General features: G+C 39.9%; 1 protein-coding gene across 5 annotated transcripts in view; it reads left to right on the forward strand.

Moving 5' to 3' along the window:
* The window catches only part of bcas3 (BCAS3 microtubule associated cell migration factor), a 380835-nt gene that overhangs the window by 211544 nt on the left and 149435 nt on the right, over positions 1-19856 (forward strand). The window contains exon 24 of one of the 5 annotated variants that reach the window (XM_044202932.1): positions 7529-10996. The exons of the other annotated variants lie outside the window; for them this stretch is intronic. Within the exon in view, the coding sequence (XP_044058867.1) occupies positions 7529-7539 (11 nt within the window). The 3' untranslated portion in view covers positions 7540-10996. Of the gene's footprint in view, positions 1-7528; positions 10997-19856 lie in introns of those variants that run through there. 5 annotated transcript variants of the gene reach the window in all.

Genomic DNA, 19856 nt, shown 5'->3' on the forward strand with positions numbered 1-19856 from the left:
ATATTTCCCCTCTTACCTGTAGTGCTGTCTATCCATCTAGATTGTTTTGGTGTGAGTTGCTGAGTTTTGGAGATATCGGCCGTAGAGATGTCGGCCTTTTTTTTAATATAATGGGACTATATGGCGCTCGGCTTGTGGCGCTCAAAGCACCAAAAAAATACATTTGAAAAACTCAACTCCCTTTAACTTAAAAGTGCAACTTGAATAAATTAATTTGAATAAAGTGCTCTCAAGGGATTCAAGCAGGTCCCCAGCAAAATAAGGAAACTGTTTCCCTATCATTTTCTAAGAATGGTTGTTATACTTACAACACCTGCTTTAGAGATCTGCTGGCATAAAGGTTTAAGGGGTCAGTATGCTTCAGATGAAGGTGCTTCCAGGATCGGCAAACATCATCTGAACCCTCCCAGCGGGATGCAGCCAGGAGGAGGCTTTGGCAACAGGCTTTTTGCCCCGCCTTCAAGTGTAGCCATTCAGAACAGGTAGAAACACTTTTGCCTTTAAACGTGCTAGGATGACATGTTGTACGTTTGTTTCAATCATATGGCCATTTCCCATTGGGATTCTGTCTGTCTACAAGTTTTGGCATCACCACTTAAAACTCCCCATGCGCAGCATACCTAGTGCAACACTAAATTAACACACGTCTTTTTGCTTTTTGTGTGTCCCTGGGATAGAATTTAGGATCTGTGCTCTGTGTGTCAGTATGGGGATCCATGGCATGAAATTCACCAACACAGTTCCTTGCTTTCCCCTCATTATTTATTCATATGCTGATTGACCACTGACTCTGTGGTGTGTGTTTTCCCACAGTGTATGGATGCTGAGACTTTATCTAATGGGCTGGGTGTATGATGCATTCAGTCTGTGCTGCTGATAGCTGTCTTCTTTATGTTCCCTTTCAATGTTTTTGGTGCTACCACTACAATTCCAAAGACTAACATCATATGCAGGCATCAGACATTTACCATATTCTATGTTCTACATTGACTCTGGTTAAGATATTGTTAGGCAACTAAAACACGCGATTAAGGTTAGGGAGAGATTGTGGTCATGGACGAAAAATAAAGCAGAATGTGTTTCCATGACATTCATGTGGACAATATACAAAAAAACCCAGAAATAATTGACCAAATAAATACTGGGACATCAGCAGATATAATATATAATATATATATATACATATATATTGTAGCAATGTACAGTATAAGAATGCAGTCTTTTTGATGCTCCCAATTGTGGTTGTAATGCCCAGGAGTCACAAATTTTAGCACAATTTCAACACAAAAAAACAAACAACATAATAGCATTATCAGTTATGGCAAATGACGGAAGGCATCTATGGAATTATGGAAGGCATAAGGCATAGGAACTTTAATCAGTAAGTAGAATCAAAATCAATGCATTTTCAAAACCAACCCTATACTTGTGGCTTCCCTGAAATGTGTTTTTGCAAATTAGCAGAAAATGCAATGAGTCCACGATCTTTCTTTCCACCCTCCCTTCCTCCTCCCTGTCTGGAAACAGGGGGTAAAAAGGAACAAAGAGAGTAAATATAACAACCCACAGGACTCACAAAGTGTTAACTTGTAATGATCCTTTGTGTTTGTTCATCCTTCCTCCTGCTGTACATAGATCCAGATATGGAAGAACATGATGCGAATTTCTAAAGCAAATTAAGGCTTGTCATGTTTGGCATGTCAGCCCACAGACTCCAGTGCAATATTTTTTTGCAATATGCAAATGTTAATTTGGAAACTGAAAAGAACAATTCACCTGGACACCTGCTGTTCATTGCAAGCTGAACTTTCAATGATGATGACACAATAGATGCATCACGGTGAAATATTTCCACTGAGGATTTTTTCACATTTTTTGACATTTGACACTGACAGATATGTTGAAGTCTAGATATATCACTAATTTTTCAGCTGTTTAATACATGACTGGTATTGTGTTTTCTGCCTCAGCAGCAGTAGGGATTCATTTCCTATAACCTAATGCAGATTGCTGGTCAAGATTTTAGTCCAGTGATTTTACAATAGCAGTATTATAATGACGCTTACAAAGGGATAGAATGTGAGAGTGGGTAAAAGGGAGAACACTGGCATGGCAAGCGATAAAGACTTAACCCTTGCTCCTCTGTGTTGTGGATTAAATGTAGCCTGTTTATTACGAGCTGGGTTTGGGGATAGAGGATTAAGTGGTCCCTCACCTCTACAAGAACAGCTCTGGGATTGTCATGGGATAGAGCCGATGCATTAGGACCCGGTACTTATCATGCTGCTCACAGTGGGAGCACAGAATGTGATCACTGAACATGTTGACTTGACCTTCCCTTTAATTAGGATTTCAGGAAGGATACAACTGGACAAAAAAGTCCTGGTCTGATTTACAGATATCCTGTGTCACGGTGTGTCTAGCAACAAGTTTTCTACAGATTGGTGACAGCAGGTGGCCCATGGCTGATAAACCCTCAGACAGACTAAGAAAGAGGGAAAAACGGGGGGCATCTCAATCCTTTCTTTGAAATCCTGAAGATTTTGTACAAATTATTCAGTGTTCTTATCTCATTCTTAATACTTAACAATTATTTTATATTTAATCTGTGGAAGTCAGTTTCCACCAGGAAAAGAAAAAGAAGTTAGAAATTATGGTGAGTTGTGGTAAAAGATACCAAGTCCAAATGACTTGAGTGCATTAATGAGATACTGAGTCAAAGGTTGGAATAGCTAGTACTATCAGAATTGTTCCTTCAAAGTCAAAATCATGAGTTACGTGAAAAACATGAGAAACTAAATTAAAGTTATGACTTTTCAAATCAAAATTATGGGATAATAAGTTAGAATTTGCTTAAAACTTACAACTTAGAACTTACAATCAAATTTTTTATTTACTAAATGTTTTTTTACTTTACTATTTTTATATTTAAAACCATGAGATACTGAATCAAAATTGTGACTTTTTAAATTTAAAATTATATATTATAATTATATATTATAATCTTATTATGTATGATAATAAATTTAGATTTTTGACTTACAATAAATCTTTTTTAACTTTACATGAAATCCTGAGTAAATATGATGACCTTTTTTGCATTTCTGCCATCGTGATAGCTGGAGAGAGAGGGGATGACATGCAGCAAAGGGCCCGGGCCGCTGCGATAAGGACGACTTTTTAAAATTCAAATTCTAGTCACAATCAGTACTTTTAAAATCAAAATTAGTAAGTCAAAGTCTGGGTCTTTATGAAGTGATGACATTTAAAGTCACCATTACAATAATAAGTTATAATTGTGCTATTTCAGAATTTTGACATATAATCTCTCACCACCACTTACTTACCATGAGTGTTTTTCTTCATCATCCTTTTTTTGGCAGAAATGAACACATTTTACCACAAAAACCAATTGTTATCCAATGTTATTTTTATCCTATTTGATATTCCTGCTTCCTGGTTACTATAACACAGTGTGATATCACTTTGAGGAATGTCCAACATAACTGCTACAGAATTTGAAAGCACAACATTCTGCAGCTTTATAAAGCCGAAGAATTCAAAAGAAAGAGCATGTCATTACTGAATGAAGCATTCACAGCCAGCAGACACATAACAAACTACTACATATTAACCTTTAACTTTAGTAATTTAACTATTACTACACTTTCACTTCACTTCCATTTACATGGTTCATTTCTGAAACTGCTTTATCATACAGCTACAGTCTGTCATTGCTATTGCTTTTTATTTGTGATGTGTTCCGTCGTGCTGACGTCACCCTGCTGGATCAGCCTCCACGTGTAAGCATCAGCCTGGAATCAGAGTGGACCATCTGCCTTGCATGGCATACTGTTCACAATATAAATAAACAGTTTACCAGGAAACAGGATTCATTGTAATTGGTTTCAGTGTAGTGACACAGGAGTACTAAATGACTGACAGACCAATGCCTGAAGAAGTTGTTTGTGTTATCGCTGAACATTTGTTCAAATGGCTGTTTTTCCCAAGTCCTGAAATATGAACATGTGGCTTGGGAAATATTTTCAAAATGTTTCTGGCCCACCTGTGGAATTCCAATTGAATTAATTGCTTTGTCATGTTTTTCATCATAATTTGTCCTTCATCATCATCAGTTCAACTTGAGCAATTTTCTAAACAGGAGAAAAATGGATAGTCTGGCTAATTTTAAACATACCCTTAGCTTTCTTAAACTCAGTAAGGCTAGTCTCAAGCAATGTACCCTCCATGTTTAGTGTCATCCCAGAAGATTCATTTGATATATCTTCTTAACCTCTCTACATATCAACCGGTGGTACGGCAGATATCTTTCAAACGCCATTATTTTTCAACATGTGTGTCTTAATAAGTACTGGAGGTCCTGAGTTGGAATGTACTGATAAGTAAATGATATGATATGCACGGAGAGATTCTGAATCTAGGTCATTTTTGTTGCGAAAACTCATCACTATCTTGGTCTTGTTGAACTACAAAAATACACAGTTCACTCGCAACCAGATACAGAATTTAATGCAGGTACACCTACTTAATGCACCCGCCAAATTATGTCATTTTTAGCTGAAAAGAAAACCTTAAAAGGTTTGTAAACATCCAAATTAGTAGTTATTGGAAGCATATAGGTAAAATAGAGATCATTTTAATAGTAGGAAATTGTGTTGTAGTAATGTTTTTCATGGCAGTGGAAGCTTGGAGGCTCGGTGACTTGCCTCAGCTTTTTGACGGTGTCATCCACACCTAGGCGGACTTTTTATCAGCAAGGTGCAGTGTATCTGTGTGTATGCGTGTGTGTGGTGTTGTGTTGGTGTTCATGTCTGTAGGACATGAATGTGTTCTTTGGCTCTCCTCTGCAGAAACAAAAGAAATGTGTGCATGTGTGTCTGCATTTGTGTCTGATGTAATCTTTAACAGTTTCCCTCTGAAGCCTTGTCAGACATGCCATACTAAACACACACACACACACACACAGCCTCAGAGCCATTGTTTCTCACACAGCAGGGCACAGGGTCGATTGCCAGTTGTGGAGCATTGTCAGCCTCCCTGTGTTAGCTGGTGTGTATGTGTGTTTTTGTGCAGACATGCTCTCAGCTGAGGGAGCTGGTTCATGGGCCGGTCAGAGCCGCCTTATTTCCTTTTAATTGACTTAAGATGGGCAAACAAGACCTCAGCAAGCACACAGTACCCATTACACTCACAAGCAAGAAACACACAACGCCAGCATGCACACTAATGAAGCTCACGTACTGACATACACACAGCCACAATTGCTCCTGCGTGTGTTAGCTACTTTACAGTTCCATCAGACTAAATGAGGGGGTTGTGTTTTCCCACTCAGCACTGGTGCCTTCCAGCTGCCTGCAGCTCTGCCAGAACTCACTCACGATTAGTAATATTTTTAGTCACCTTGCTACATAATGTCTACCTTGGTTTAGTTACGTGTACCCCTAACCTAGGTCATGATCAGATAGAAGAGTGTCTTGTTTAACATGACAGCTTGTAAGCTTTCTGAAGCTCTTTTCACACATGGAAGATGGAATATTACTGGCTTTAAATCTTTATGCAATGTAAGACAGTGGGGTTTTGCATTACACTTACACACTAACAATTCCATGTTGACTCCTTTCACACATGATACGACAGTTCTGCGGTGAGGTCAGCAAAGCAGTTAGAGCAGCAAGTTGGAAAATAATGACACTAAGAACGAAAAGCATTCCTGGTTCTCTCACAGGCGCCTCAGTGATGAATTTAAAAACTAGCTGAAGGTTCGTCTCCATGGCTTGAGTTCTGACCAGCAGAAGTCAACAGTAGTTGTTTAGCCCAAGCATCTGTGGTCCCCAAGATATTATTTCCCACAAGTTAATCTTTTATTAGACATTACGATAGAACTTTGCAGTCTACTTTACACAGTCGAAGAGCCTAAACTTCCGCTTGTTTGTTTTTGTTTGGCCCTGCACTGCAATCCTCGCCTGCCGTGAGAACATTTATTCTCTGACTTTCAGGTGTCTCAGAATTGCATTTCAAAAGAATGACTTGTACAGAAGAACATGATGCCAACATGTAAAGTTACAAGAATACGACAGCGCGGCGGTGTGGGCGAGTTTATTTGTGCTTTAGAACGTAACCGCTGTGAAACACTCCGAAAATAACCTTTTATTTCTCTGATGCACCGGCTTTCTCCCGTTACTCCCTCTCCTTATTCACTCTCTATGTCGCTCGACCACAGCTCTCTCCCTCTCAAACAAATGAATAAACCAAAGGAAGCTTCGTGGTGTCGTTATTTTCGGCGCATCGACAAAGTAAACCAAGCGAGGACACAACTGGGAGAGTATCGTAGTTTGGTCCGTGAACTGCTTCACTGACTGTGGAGCCGTTTGACCGGATTGGCCACCGCTGCGTGTTTCTGTAACCACAGTGTTGTCTGTTCATTAGCAAGGAGAGCTTTTTAATATCTTTTGTGCTTGTAGCTGTTTAATATAAAGCCATAAAGTCGCCTGCCTGCTACCTTAGAAATTCCATTGAAATGCTTGAGAAAATGTTTGGGTCAGAATCTGGGCTTATTTTAGGTTGACTGACGGTGCCGGTGTGTGTTTATCATGTTGGAGTCGTCAGTTTAAACCTGCAGTTTTGCACTTTAATATGTAAACCTTTGTTTACACTTTGTTTTACGCTGCATTACACAATGACATACAGTTTGTCAAAATACAATGAACTCATCATAGTGTACCCACTACAGTAAACTAGACTACACCACTGAGGAGAACCTAGCATACAGAGTTTAATTATTTTGTCCCTGAGCTCTGCCCATTTAGGATTTTTCTGGACTTGATATGAAGTATAACAAACAAATAAAAAGCACTCTTTTTTAACTTATAGTACGTTATAAGTACCCCTAGCTTTTGTTTTCAGGAAAGACTGATTTAGTATTCAGTGAGGGTGTAAAAGGTTCAGCCTTTGATAGTGCAAACTAACTACGTGTGCATTATTATTATAACAAAAAACAACAAAAAACTGAAGCAATCCAGATTTTTTTGTCCCTAGTATTGGTCAAGATCTAAAACCGCTGGATATTACACTTCCCATAATGCATCTCGAGTATTTAGCTAGAGCTTTCCTGCCTGGTTAACACCTAAAGCTTTTAAACTCCATGCCCCCAGATTGTAGCGCAGGCTTTGTGTTAGAAATGTGTATTTTCCAATGGCTGCAAGTTCATTTTCAGCTTTTTCTTGTTCTGAGCAGTAACTGGTTCAGCTGCCTGCCGGAGGGTCAACATACAATCACTTTTTTACAAACCACTAGCTATCAGCTGTCGGGGGCTTACTGTGGCTACATGCACAGCCAAACTGTGCTTTAATAAGCTGCATGCCTTACTCACTCACCTGCCCTCTCCAACCATGGATATGCATGCTGAGGAAAAACAAGTATGCTAACAAAAGTACACACACATATATATCACCAGCAGAGATTTAAAACCCAACTTTTTTCTTTTTTTTTTCCTGTTTGTCTCCTGCAGGTTATTCCTAAAAAAGAAGCTCCTCGCTCTGCAAATTACCATTTCAACAGTTTTTTTTTCCTTGCAAGCATGCCTATCATTTTCATTGCCCCTTCATCCATCCTTCCATCCAGCCTTCCCTCTCTCCCTCACTACCCAATCATTGTTTTATCATTGGTGTGAGAGAGAGAAGAGGACAGGCGAGATGAGGAGGAAGAGAAAGAGGAAGAGAGGACGATGGCCAGCTTTCTACTTGTCTGTCTGTCTGTTTGTCCGTCTCATTTTTGTCCAGGTATGGCCTCATGGAAAGTGGCCATTCTGATCGCAAGTCCATTTGATAATAATATGAAACAGTTTGAAAAAATTCTAGAGGAAAGCCACAATGAAATTGCAATGAAAAGATTGAACAGCACCACATTACCAAGGCCTCATCAATATTTCTTTCTATCTCAGTTGCTGTCCTTAAAATGCTCTCCTCAAGAAGCTGGCATCACTACTGTCATAACATTAACGTTGACAGAGGGCAGGATCGTTAAATATTTGGTGATCACATTCCCACTGCAGCCTCATCATCTTGTTGTTAGCGTACATCTTCTGTAGGGCTGACCAAGGTGCTCTAGCTGCCGAGCTTTACGGCTTTGTTCGCTGTCATGGGAATTAAAACCAAACAGTACTAAACAGCTTTAGGGGGCAAGTTGGCCAAGACATGTATGTCGTTGCCCTGTTACAGCTTATTTTGTACATTAATATAGGTGACTACACAATACCAGTGTTGTCACTGTGTCACGGCACAGGGAGCACTGGACAAATAATTTGTTAAGTCTACTGGAATTGAACACTAAGCCTTGCCGCTGTACTAGCTATTCACAGGCCGCAACATATACTGAGTGCCATAGGTGGTTAATGATAAATAAAAGATGCAGGCGTCACTTGAACCCTGGTGACTTTGACTCGTCTTCAAACTTGGTAGCGGCATCCTCTGGTCCGCTGCCAAACATACACTCAACTCACAATTGGTTTTAGTTTATTTAGGATAACACAACACAGACCTAAACTAAACTAAACTTTCAGGAATGAAGGTTATTATTCATTGTCCACCGCTGTCTCGACAAAAGGAGTCCCCCCACTATTCCACAGCATGGCAACTTTCTTGCGTTGGTGTTTCCTTCCTCCATCGTTCGACATCTGTCTAGGACAGTGATCAGTATGTGACTGTGACAACTGACATATCTTAATTTGAAATGAAATCAGTCATTTTATTTAGAGTAATTCAGCCTTATTACACTCACACTGTCTTCACAAAAATGTGTCAAAGACAGAACAGTTATTATTTGTGTAACTATGTTGAAACACAAAGAAAGTTACCACAGAGACTGATGAATGAAGGTAATGGTAGTAATGTACAATTTGGCATTTGCTAAATGAAAGCAGAGGAAAAGGAAGAGATTTAGCCATTTTCATCATTTAGCCATCATCATTGTTTTGACATTTCAGTGAACAGTGAATTCAAATTTCTCAGAATTAGTGTGGCCTCAATAAATACACCACACTATATTTTAATTTTTACATATAGCTAGAAACCTCCTTGTTTTGCAGATCTCTGCCAGGGATTAGCTGTTAAAGTGATAAACGTCTCTTGAGTCCTGAAGTTGAAATTTCAGCTAAATGAGGAAAAGGATTGTACATTAAAATGACTTGGACAATGTTTCGTCAGATTAATTTGATTATTAAACCTACAGAATTGACTAGACTTTTATTTGCAGTGATTGGACAAGAAACAAGTTTCACAGGGTGAAAGGTGCTATATAAATAAACTTACAAAAATCCTGGGGTGTGAATGTTTCTCATATACTGGAACCGGCACCTCTGTTGCAAATTGTATGTGCTTAGAATTAACACCGACAAGTGCAAAGCCACCAAAAAGTAGCGATGAAGAGCAAGAGAAAGACATCAGAATGTCTCTTATCATAAAATACGGCTGATATGTGCATGGTGCCATATGTATGCTAAAAAAATGTACAATACCAGTTATTAGCCAGTTATTATGTTCCCGGAGCCAACATTACTGCCTCATAAGAAGCAGTTACACAGTCCTCCCAGCCTTCAGCTGACAACAGAGATTGAAGCAAAGTGCACTGGGCTCAGCTGTCTCTTGTATCACGGTGCAGTTTTTCTATGGAGCAACTCACACAAACACATATTCAACACACACTCAGCAGCATTTGCCCTTTAGGCAGAGAATAAAGCACGTATTATACATCCAATTCAGGATGCGATGGGAAGGAGGGTCACATTATGAGGGAGGAAGTGCACAAGAGCACTTGTGTATGCAAGGGACCAGGCAACATGGTGTGTGTATGGAGCTCCTACAGTGTTTCCTTGTTGTTCTCCTCAAACTGCCCACATTAACATGCATACAGTACCACTTTGAGGAAATGCACAAGTACATGTACTAGTTTTAGGTAAAATGTTCCTGTTGGAGAGCTTCCCTGTTCCCTCATCCATGTTTTCCCAGTAGTTTGTCTGCTCTGGTACCTCATGCTAACATCTTACATACCGTACATTATGTTGAATAATAGAAGTTAAATGGTAAATGGACTGTACTTATATAGCGCCTTTCTAGTCTTTCTGACCACTCAAAGCGCTTCTAAGTGAATACTATTGACAAATGACATGGATTAAATGGGGCTGCTCTCATGAATCAGCCACAGCCGCCAGGTGTTTTTAACCGAAAATATCAGATTAACTGACTATGAAAGGGCTGCAAAATAAATGTTTTGAAAAGAGGTAAAACATTCTTCAAGAAGGCACCTAATATGTAATTACATATACGTTTTGGCTTATCCGACTGCGGTACCATTCATTTAAATATAGATGGATGCTATGTTTAAGTTAAGTGTTTTGGCAAGTACTTTTTGCCTACATGCAATTACAAAGGTTACACACCTTCAACATTTCAAATCTCAGCATTAGACTATGTTCTGACGTTCACAGTTAACAAACTACCATGGGCAAAAGGTTTTAGTTGTTATTTTTAAGCAGAAATAGTACCTGAAACATCCTAACTAGTGGAGAAACTAACCAACGATAATTGAAAAAAATGAAAGTTACTTATTTTACTTTACTTTAACTCTCATGTAAGTGTTAGCATGGAGCTTACTATCACTCAGCATAGTTTAAGCTAAACTTTTAGCATGGAGCACAGGAGCACCTGGGACATTAAATAGTCTGTGTTTTCATCACAAAGTGGAAGAGCTGACCAATTGGACGATCTTCAAAACTTTCAATAATCTCCTCTAACTGCTGTTGTTATTGTGCATTTGTGTAAAAAAAAAAAATGAATGTGTGTTAGACCCCTCAGTACTGTGCCTTGAGGTCTAGTTTGATGGTTTTCAATAACCAATAAATGTATCGTGTCTGTAATAACCAGTTAACGTCCTTAAAATTGTACTTCTGTGTATATGTATAAAACCTAATTTCACGTGTAAATATGCTGTATGCCATTCGTATCTTTTTATATGCTTTACCTGAAGCTGGAGTTTTTTAAGTATGTGCCTGGACTCACGTGCATACTGCCACCCACACTACACCATCTTTTCTCAATTCCAGCTCATTTGAGCATTACACCGAACTTGTAACTTGTGTGCTGTGTGAGGACAAAAGACAACTCGCATCATGTAGGCCCTTGGTGCAGTGTGTTTGTGTGGCAGCGTCCACACAATGGGGGCTAAGATGGTCTTTGTGTGCATGTGTGTTTTGTATTATTTATACATATGGATGAAGGAGTGTTTGAAGGGGTCTTTGGGGTTTTTGTTTAAACTAAATAAATAACTGGTTGTGGGATGCACACATACACACACACACACACACACACATACAATTAAAATTTCCATTTATTTCATACTGTACGTTTTGATTTTTTTATAATATATTCACAATACAAATGTTTACTGTATTGTCATCGTTTCAGTATGTCCTAGGTGCTGCCGCTTTGCATGCCCTAGTATTATATTTTTTCTGTTGTTTTCATCTAACATCTCCAATTTATTTGTCCTTGAATTGTCAATTACATTTTGCTTATACACCCCCATTCCCTTTATTTCTTTTCGTGCTGTTATTCTTTTACAATATATTCTTGCTTCTTTCTCGTTCCTATTTTCTAAAATCACTTTACTGTCACATCATTGACAAGTGTTGCTCTACATGTGTATAAAACTTGCAGTGAAAGGAGTTTTTCACTTGGGTGAGCAGAAGACACTTTATTGTTTGATGGGTAGTATACAGTGTGCTACGCTGAAAGACAAGACTGTCCACACCAGAAAAATGACAGCGTCCGTCATTCGTTCTAAACACTTAAAATGACCTATGGTTATGTTCCTGACAAGTGACCTCTTGCCATCCTGTGAATAGCTAGCAAAGGCAGAAGTCACCTGACATTGTTATAGTGCAGAAAAATTTGGGATGGATGGTACGGTGTAAAAAAGTCTGATCATCATCTTTGCCTAATCATAACCAAATACTTTTAGTTGCCTAAACATAACCCAACATTAATCAAAGGGGTGGCGGATTATAAAAACCGTTATAAGAATCATTTTGTAAGGTTTATATCTGTCATTTTGGAAGATACAGACAAACGACCTATTTTATCATTTAATTATGAGGACTTGTTAGAAAAAGATATAGTGCCCACATAGTTTTAATATAAATAAACTGTGAAGCAGTATTTGGGGACTGCAGCAAGAACAAGTTTTTGATTGGACCAAACATGCATGGGTAGCAAACCAACCTGCCAGCTGGTGCTTTAAGATACATTTGTATAGCATTCCTAAAAGAAGGGGGCCCAGTGGATAATTGAATAATATATCGATATATTTTACCAATTAATGATTAATTTTCCTCCAAAAATCTAACTATTTAATTTGAGTTCATTTTATTTTGACAAACTGTATGTCATTGTGTAATGCAGCATACAACAAAGTGTAAACAAAGGTTTACATATTAAAGTGCAAAACTGTAGGTTTAAACTGACGACTCCAACATGATAAACACACACCGGCACCGTCAGTCAACGTAAAATAAGCCCAGATTCTGACCCAAACATTTTCTCAAGCATTTCAATGGAATTTCTAAGGTAGCAGGCAGGCGACTTTATGGCTTTATATTAAACAGCTACAAGCACAAAAGATATTAAAAAGCTCCACAGTCAGTGAAGCAGTTCACGGACCAAACTACGATACTCTCCCAGTTGTGTCCTCGCTTGGTTTACTTTGTCGATGCCGGAAAATAACGACACCACGAAGCTTCCTTTGGTTTGCGTTCATTTGTTTGAGAGGGAGAGAGCTGTGGTCGAGCGACATAGAGAGTGAATAAGGAGAGGGAGTAACGGGAGAAAGCCGGTGCATCAGAGAAATAAAAGGTTATTTTCGGAGTGTTTCACAGCGGAAATAAACTCGCCCACACCGCCGCGCTGTCGTCATGACACAACAATTAGCCTACTTAGTGATATTGAAGAAAAACATTGAAAAACCATGTGTTGGAAAAAATATAAAAAATATTGGACATCATTGATTACGTGTGCCTTGCTAAATAGTTGAACACCATGTCCATTAACAATTATTTTACAGTTTAATTTTTTATATGCTGCTTATTTATAGTTTAAAGCTCAGTTTATTTATAGTTTAAGGCAAAATCCAAAACATTTTCCAAAAAGCAAATGAATGCTTCATGTCTCCATCAAAGTTAGAAAATGAGAGGAAGACATTTATTTACTGACATAATTAATGATTTCTGGATAACGCAGACCTTTGAAAATCTCAACTACTTAGCTCTGGCTGACAGTAGGAGCCCCAATAAGTGTGACGTTTAGTAGTACAACTTTAGTATAAGAGAATTAATTTACTTATTTTTTGTTCTTCCATGACTTAAACTGCAGTTAGTATCCTGGAGGCCTTAAAACATGAACCCTGCAGACACCCTGTGTCCCTGAGTTCACATTTCACTGTGTACAAGTTGGCGTTGCACTCCTCTCCCAATTTGAACCATTACTCTCCACTTTGTAATCAGCTCCAACAATTATAACCTCACAGTGCGCCTCTGATTACTGTCCTGGTGTATTTTGGACTGTTCTGGGAATCCAGAAAAAAATGATACTGGTCCCAGCAGAACTCTAGGTTACACACATTTACAGTAACCCCGTCTGTGTGTGTTCGTGTGTGGGTTGCCGTTTGTTTGAAGTGCTCATTCCCCCCAAATTACAGTGCTGCCATAATAAAGTATTACCATGCGATTCCAAGGCAGACCAGTACAAAGATTGAGCAGTTGTGTGTGTGTGTGTGTGTGTGTGTGTGTGTGTGTGTGTGTGTGTGTGTGCTGGACACTTGAGGTGAAAGTTCAAATGGGATGCCCGAGCAAAAAGCATCGGCCCAGCCAAAGTGTGTGTATGTGTGTGTGTTTGCATTTGTTTTATGACGCAAGTATAAAAATAGCTTTTGTATGTGATGCAGCACCACTGTGCCAAAGCGACTGTTTGGGTGTGTAACAATGTGTATGACTCTGACTTAAAGAAAGGCAGTTGCGTGAGCGTCCTCCCAGTTGTGTTTCTAAATGGGTGGATCCACCAGCCAGCTGTGACAAAGCTCACTTTGAGCTCACACACACACTCGGAGGTGCGGGCGTCTCTGGCTGCAGGCTGCGCTGTCCTCACCTATGGCCTCCCTGGCCTGCTGAATGTTGAATGAGGCCTGTCTGCCTCATACATAATGCATCAGCACAAACATGCCATCGGATGATATACATACTTCATTGGCACCTGTACCCGCCTTCACTAACAAGCATCCAATCCATTTTTCATCAACGTATGCAGAGGGACAGCTGTTTGAGGACAGGAAAGTAGGAGTTGGTGGGTGGGAATAGGTGTGTGTTTTTTGCTTTTGTTTGTGTGTTTGTTGGAGATGGTGGTACTTGTCTTTTGTTTTCTCCCTTTTGGCGCGCTACACTTCAGGTTTGCAGGGTTTTTCTTGGTTTCTTTGTTTTCTGCTGCTGTTGCTCGGGAGAACTTCTTTTTAAAGACTGAGCATTTATTTAAAGCTGCACTAACCAATATTTTGTTTTTGTATTTACCATGGATGAAATGAGTCGTGTGTATAGTGTTACTCATTGTGACAAACCCAGAGATAGTTATGTGTGGAGTTACACAAAGAAATGCTGATGGTGTCTGTCCGTGTCCGCTGGATGTGTAAATTGGTAACTGTTTCCACTTTGACCGCCACACCTTTTTTATAGTCATAATATGTCAATAAAATTGGGTTTTCAGCTTGTTACTCCCAAGTGATCAAAAAGTCCATTCATGCTACAGTAAAGGAATTTTTAGTTTGAATTCTAGCAGCCCAAGCTTCTGTCAGATAACTGCTGAAGCTACTTGAGCCTGCGTGCCTCCAGCCTCCATCTCATAACACACAAGGTGTTGATAGCACAAGGTGCTGTCACTATGGCTGCTATCAGCTAGCATCTCTTGCTCCCAGTCAGTGACCTATCTAGCTTCTGCATTATAGCTAGCGTGCTAACAGCGGTGGGGCCAAGCACCCTTTAGCAAGTCTCCTAAATGAAAACCATTCCCCTCCGCCTGCCTCCTGAGCTCTGCTCAGGGACAGGAGCCATGGGGTCAGCAGCTGGTGGAGGATATGGCAATTGTTTATGAAAAAAATGCTTTCTCAAGCCCACCAAAAACACACACTTGGGGGGAAAAAAAGCCTCTGTCCCTGAACGGCCAACAGCTGGGAAGGGTTGGGAGTAGCCTGGAGGCTGGCAAGTCGCCCCCTCCCCTCCCCAGTCCAGATGGGGGAGGTTAGGCTGAGGCAAGCTGCAGCCCACCCCACCTCTCCCCACTCCCTCCTCCACTTCCCAAACTTCCCATTCCCATTAAGGGGAGGCTGAAGATTGCGGTGGAAGGGAAAGGAGGAAGAAAAGCAAAAGAGCATGACTGCTCTGTTTTTCACCCTCAACCCTCCCTCCGTCTCCAGCCTAATCAAATAAAGCAGGAAGCTTCCGAGACGGAAGAGGAGTGTTTATTGATATTTGTGTGAGCTCCTTCACCCCCTGTCCTGTCCCTGCTGTTTATTTTCTATCCACCACTTTTGAAAATTCTGACATTGTCAATGCTTTCCGCTCACATATCATGCCTAACTGAATGTTTGAAAACGACTGAGGCAAAAAGGTTATGTTTCTTTCAGCTTCTTACAGTATCTTAAATTGAGCCACTGGGAAATTACACACCAACTCGACATCCGTTGCAAAATGGCTATGACCAGTCAATTTATTGTAATAAGAGGGTGTCATGAAATAAAATGGCCTTAAATAAGAATTGATGACCCTCTCCATCTATACCACTGGTCGGACATAAAGGCACACACACTGTTCATACTGGAGCCAAGAAAAGCCTTTTGAGAGTATTGGTTTACAGCTGCTTACCTTTTAGTGCTTAAAAAGTTGAAATTGCATCTTTAAGTAGCTCACAGACTCAACTCAAAAGTGGCCTTGAAGTGGAAAACTGTGTTGGGAACTGGATGGATACCATAATGCAGATCTTATGGGAAACAGTGCCAAGGGAGAAGCTCCATCATCCAATGTAAATGCAGACTGACTTAGGAGTTTTAAATCTGGTTACCCCTTCCTCAAAACGTTTTTCATATAATGCTAAGACCGTATTCTGCATTTAATGGCAGTACAAGTCCTCAATTGGACTTGAAAATGATTAGCCCCGTGTCTCAAGGATGGGACTTCACTGTTTAACCAATATTAAAATATAAAATAACATTGTGGTAGAGGTATAAAGTGTGTTTAACCCAAGCCAAACCTCCGTCACTTCCTATGTAGGCGCATGAGCGTAGACTCCAGCAAGTTTCAAACTTTTATATGGCCATATAAAACCCAAGAATAACCACTGGGTAGTTTTACTGATGTAAAAATCATCTGCACAGCCGTTTGAACTGAAACCATATTCATTTTAAAGCATCATAGTTGCACACTTTATTGTTGTGATATGTAGTGTCAAAACAGATTGTAGGTTAGGATGCCAAAGTCGGATGTCAGTTTTCTGATACCAGTATCCAGTAGTTGTCTCTTCAAAGTGCAGTGAACCCGTGTAAAACCAGTTTGGCCCTGCTGAGATGATCTGGTGTTTGAATGCCGCGGTGCTGAGAGTAACAAAGGGAAACTTTTTCTTGAACTGCCACTGTGAGAGCCTGTCTTGTTATTTTCAATGGTCCTTTTGTTAGAGGTCATTGAGAGGTGACAGCTTGATTTCCCCTCAAGCCATCCGTGTGTGTGTGTGTGTGTGTTTGTAGACAGAGTGCAGTAATCCAAGCCTACCTGCAACCCTGTGGGCTCACTGCTGACTGCTCCCTAAAGGTCAGAACTCATGACCTCTGGGGTCCGGGGCAGATCAGTATCCTGGGGTGCTGTTGTCTCTCTCCCGTAAGCATCCCAGCTTACACACCAGACAACTTCCCACCCACACACGTGCACGTACGACGAGGCCATTAGGCAAGGAAACATTGCATACACACATCCTAAATGTAGACACACACTCAAGGAGTTGGACCCATATATATGGATTAACACATATTTTGATTTCTTGGAATTATACCGTTTCATTTATAGAGTGAAAATTTGAGATAGTAGAGATGGTGAGAAATAGGCAGCTCACAGATCTCACAAACATTTCTTTATTTAAAATGGCATCTGGTGTAGCGAGTGTGATCTACCGGTGATAGATAGAAATGATGCTATGTAACTGAGTACATATTTATTGTTGAACTGACAAATACTACACATATTAACTAATGGAAGCCTCTAACCCCAATTCTTATGTAAATTAATGAAAATACAAAGGTGTTACAGGTGACAAAAGGTAAGATAATGTATAAAATGCAGGAAGAGCAGATGGATTATTAAAAGAATGAAAGAAAACAAGGACCAATTAAAGGAAGAATGTAAAGAAGGAAGGAGCAATAAAAGAAAGATTTAAAGAAATAAGAAAAATAGGAGGGGGGATAAAAGAAAGAAAGGAAGGAGGGGGGATATAAGAAAGAAAGAGTTAAAAGAAAGAGGGGGGTTAAAGAGAAAACGAATGAAAAGGGGGGAGGAATGAAAGAAAGAAAGGAAATAAGGATGCATGAGAGAAATAAAGAAAGGAGCGAAGGAGGGAAGAGTGAGAAATGATTATGGCTTTTGGCCTCCAACACTTCAAGCCAAGTGAAGCCCTAACACACACACGTGCACACAAACACATGCATGCACGCGTCATGGAGAAAATCATTTGTAGGATGTAACTGTAAAGTAATGAAGGTTGGTCTGAGAGGGGTGAGAGGTGAAAGGTCAGGAGTGTGTTGTTGGAGAGGCCATCAACCAGGCTCATATCACGTGTGTACGTACCATTGTGTGTCAAAAATAAGAATAGCAAAGCCATTCAGCCCTTTGTGAAAAACACAAGGGTCACTGTTTTGTTCCAGAAATATGTTGAGGCATTTACAGAACGTACACACACCTCCCGGTTTCTATATCTAAAAAACGGGGGGAAAAAAATCAGTTTTGCAATTTGAACATCACTTTTTATTACCTCGAACCAGCCTCCCCTAAACCCCAGCTGTGTGTCACTTTACAGCACACACGCATACACAGGTGTAACTGTAGCCCTCCAGGTCTCCCTCTAAGCCTGCCTGCACTGCTACAATCCCCTCAGCTATTAACATATGTACGAGCAGCAAGGTCTCACCTGTAATGTGAAAAGCCGGGCCGCCCTGCGAGTATATTAGCCTTCAGCCGTGTTGAATTAGACGCAGCACAGCCCTGCACTTTCTCACGCTGCCATCCAACATCGTTACACTGCCTACTTACACTCTGAAGATGGCCGCTGCCGTCTCAACAGATGACACAGTCCTCTTTGCAGCACATTAGCCTAATACATATAGTCTTGAAGTAGACTTACCATTTTTTGTCAGATTGTTGTGGTCATTCCTCTTTATCTGATTTTTTTAAATATAAAAAATATTTATAATATGTCATTATTTACCCTGTTGTTGAGTAAAATGTGGTAATTAGTTCTTTTTAGACCCATTTCACATATTTATCATTATCTAGCAGTGATGTTTCTAACTACAGTACAGTAACTTTATGCTGTTCAGAACTTCCATTCCAAAGAAAGATTTAGATTTTAGAGGTTATTCTAAAGCAGTACAGCAAAGCAATAACTGATATAATATTAAATGTAATCTAATGCATGTTTAGTCTGTAACAGTCTCTACTTAAACTCTATAACATTACACTGTTAGCGTATATTTTTTTAACAATAAATTGTAATTACATTAAACTTTTAGATGTCACAAGTATCATGAAGCAATTTCACGGCATAGCAAAACTGAATTGCACATATAGTACAAGTCTGCTGTTTGGACTCCAGGCTGTCTGTATTGCTGACATACTGTAGTTGATCATTTTTTAGTCTGAGGCTGGTTCAGATGCAGTCTGCTGTTTTACAGAACACAAATCATCATTTAGAGCCAAAAGTCTAATTGAATATCCAGACATGAATCACGAGGTCCGGTATTGGCAAGGAGAGCCCAGTAAACAAGACAAAATTCTAATTAATGCTCATTATCACTTGGGGTCATATCCAAGTGCCCCTGGACATTTCATTAAAAAAAAAAAAAAAAAAAAAAAAGAAACTTTTTAGAAGCTAATTCTTACTGTATCTTTCAAAGCAAGTAACTTTATTTTCCTTTTCATTATTATTCTTTACCACATGTGGATAACAGAACTATTTACAAGACAAATATATGTACAAAGACATTCAGACCTGAACAAAAAAACAACAAAAAGGTGTTGAGCAAGCATATAGTGGGTTATTTGGAGTTGTCATATTGTGGTTGGGAAGATCTGAGTGAATTGGGGGGAGGGATCAGCTCTGGATGAACTGCAGGAAAGGAGACCAGGTGTTGTGGAATGGGATCAGATTGTGAGCTTTTCTAGGTTTGCGTGGTCTGATAACAGATTGAGCCAGTGGTTTATTGATAATTTTGTCTTGTCTTTCCAGCTGAGTAAAATGCTTTTCTTGGCCACAGTTAATGCCATTAAGATGAAAGTTTGGAGAAGTTGTGGGATTGTAAGTGATGAGAGATCACCTGAAAGAGAGGTGGAGGGGGAGAGGGGCATGCTGAGGTTGAGGATCTCGGACAGCTTTCCCACGACCTCCGACCAAACCTGCCTAACTGGTGTGCAGAGGCAGAATGCATGGAAGAGGCTGTCTGTTGCGGTGGGACAGTGTGTGCAGGTGTCGCTGTCTGTGAAGCCCATA

This window comes from Siniperca chuatsi, linkage group LG7 (genome assembly GCF_020085105.1).
Source record: "Siniperca chuatsi isolate FFG_IHB_CAS linkage group LG7, ASM2008510v1, whole genome shotgun sequence".
NCBI classification, from domain to species: Eukaryota; Metazoa; Chordata; class Actinopteri; order Centrarchiformes; family Sinipercidae; genus Siniperca; species Siniperca chuatsi.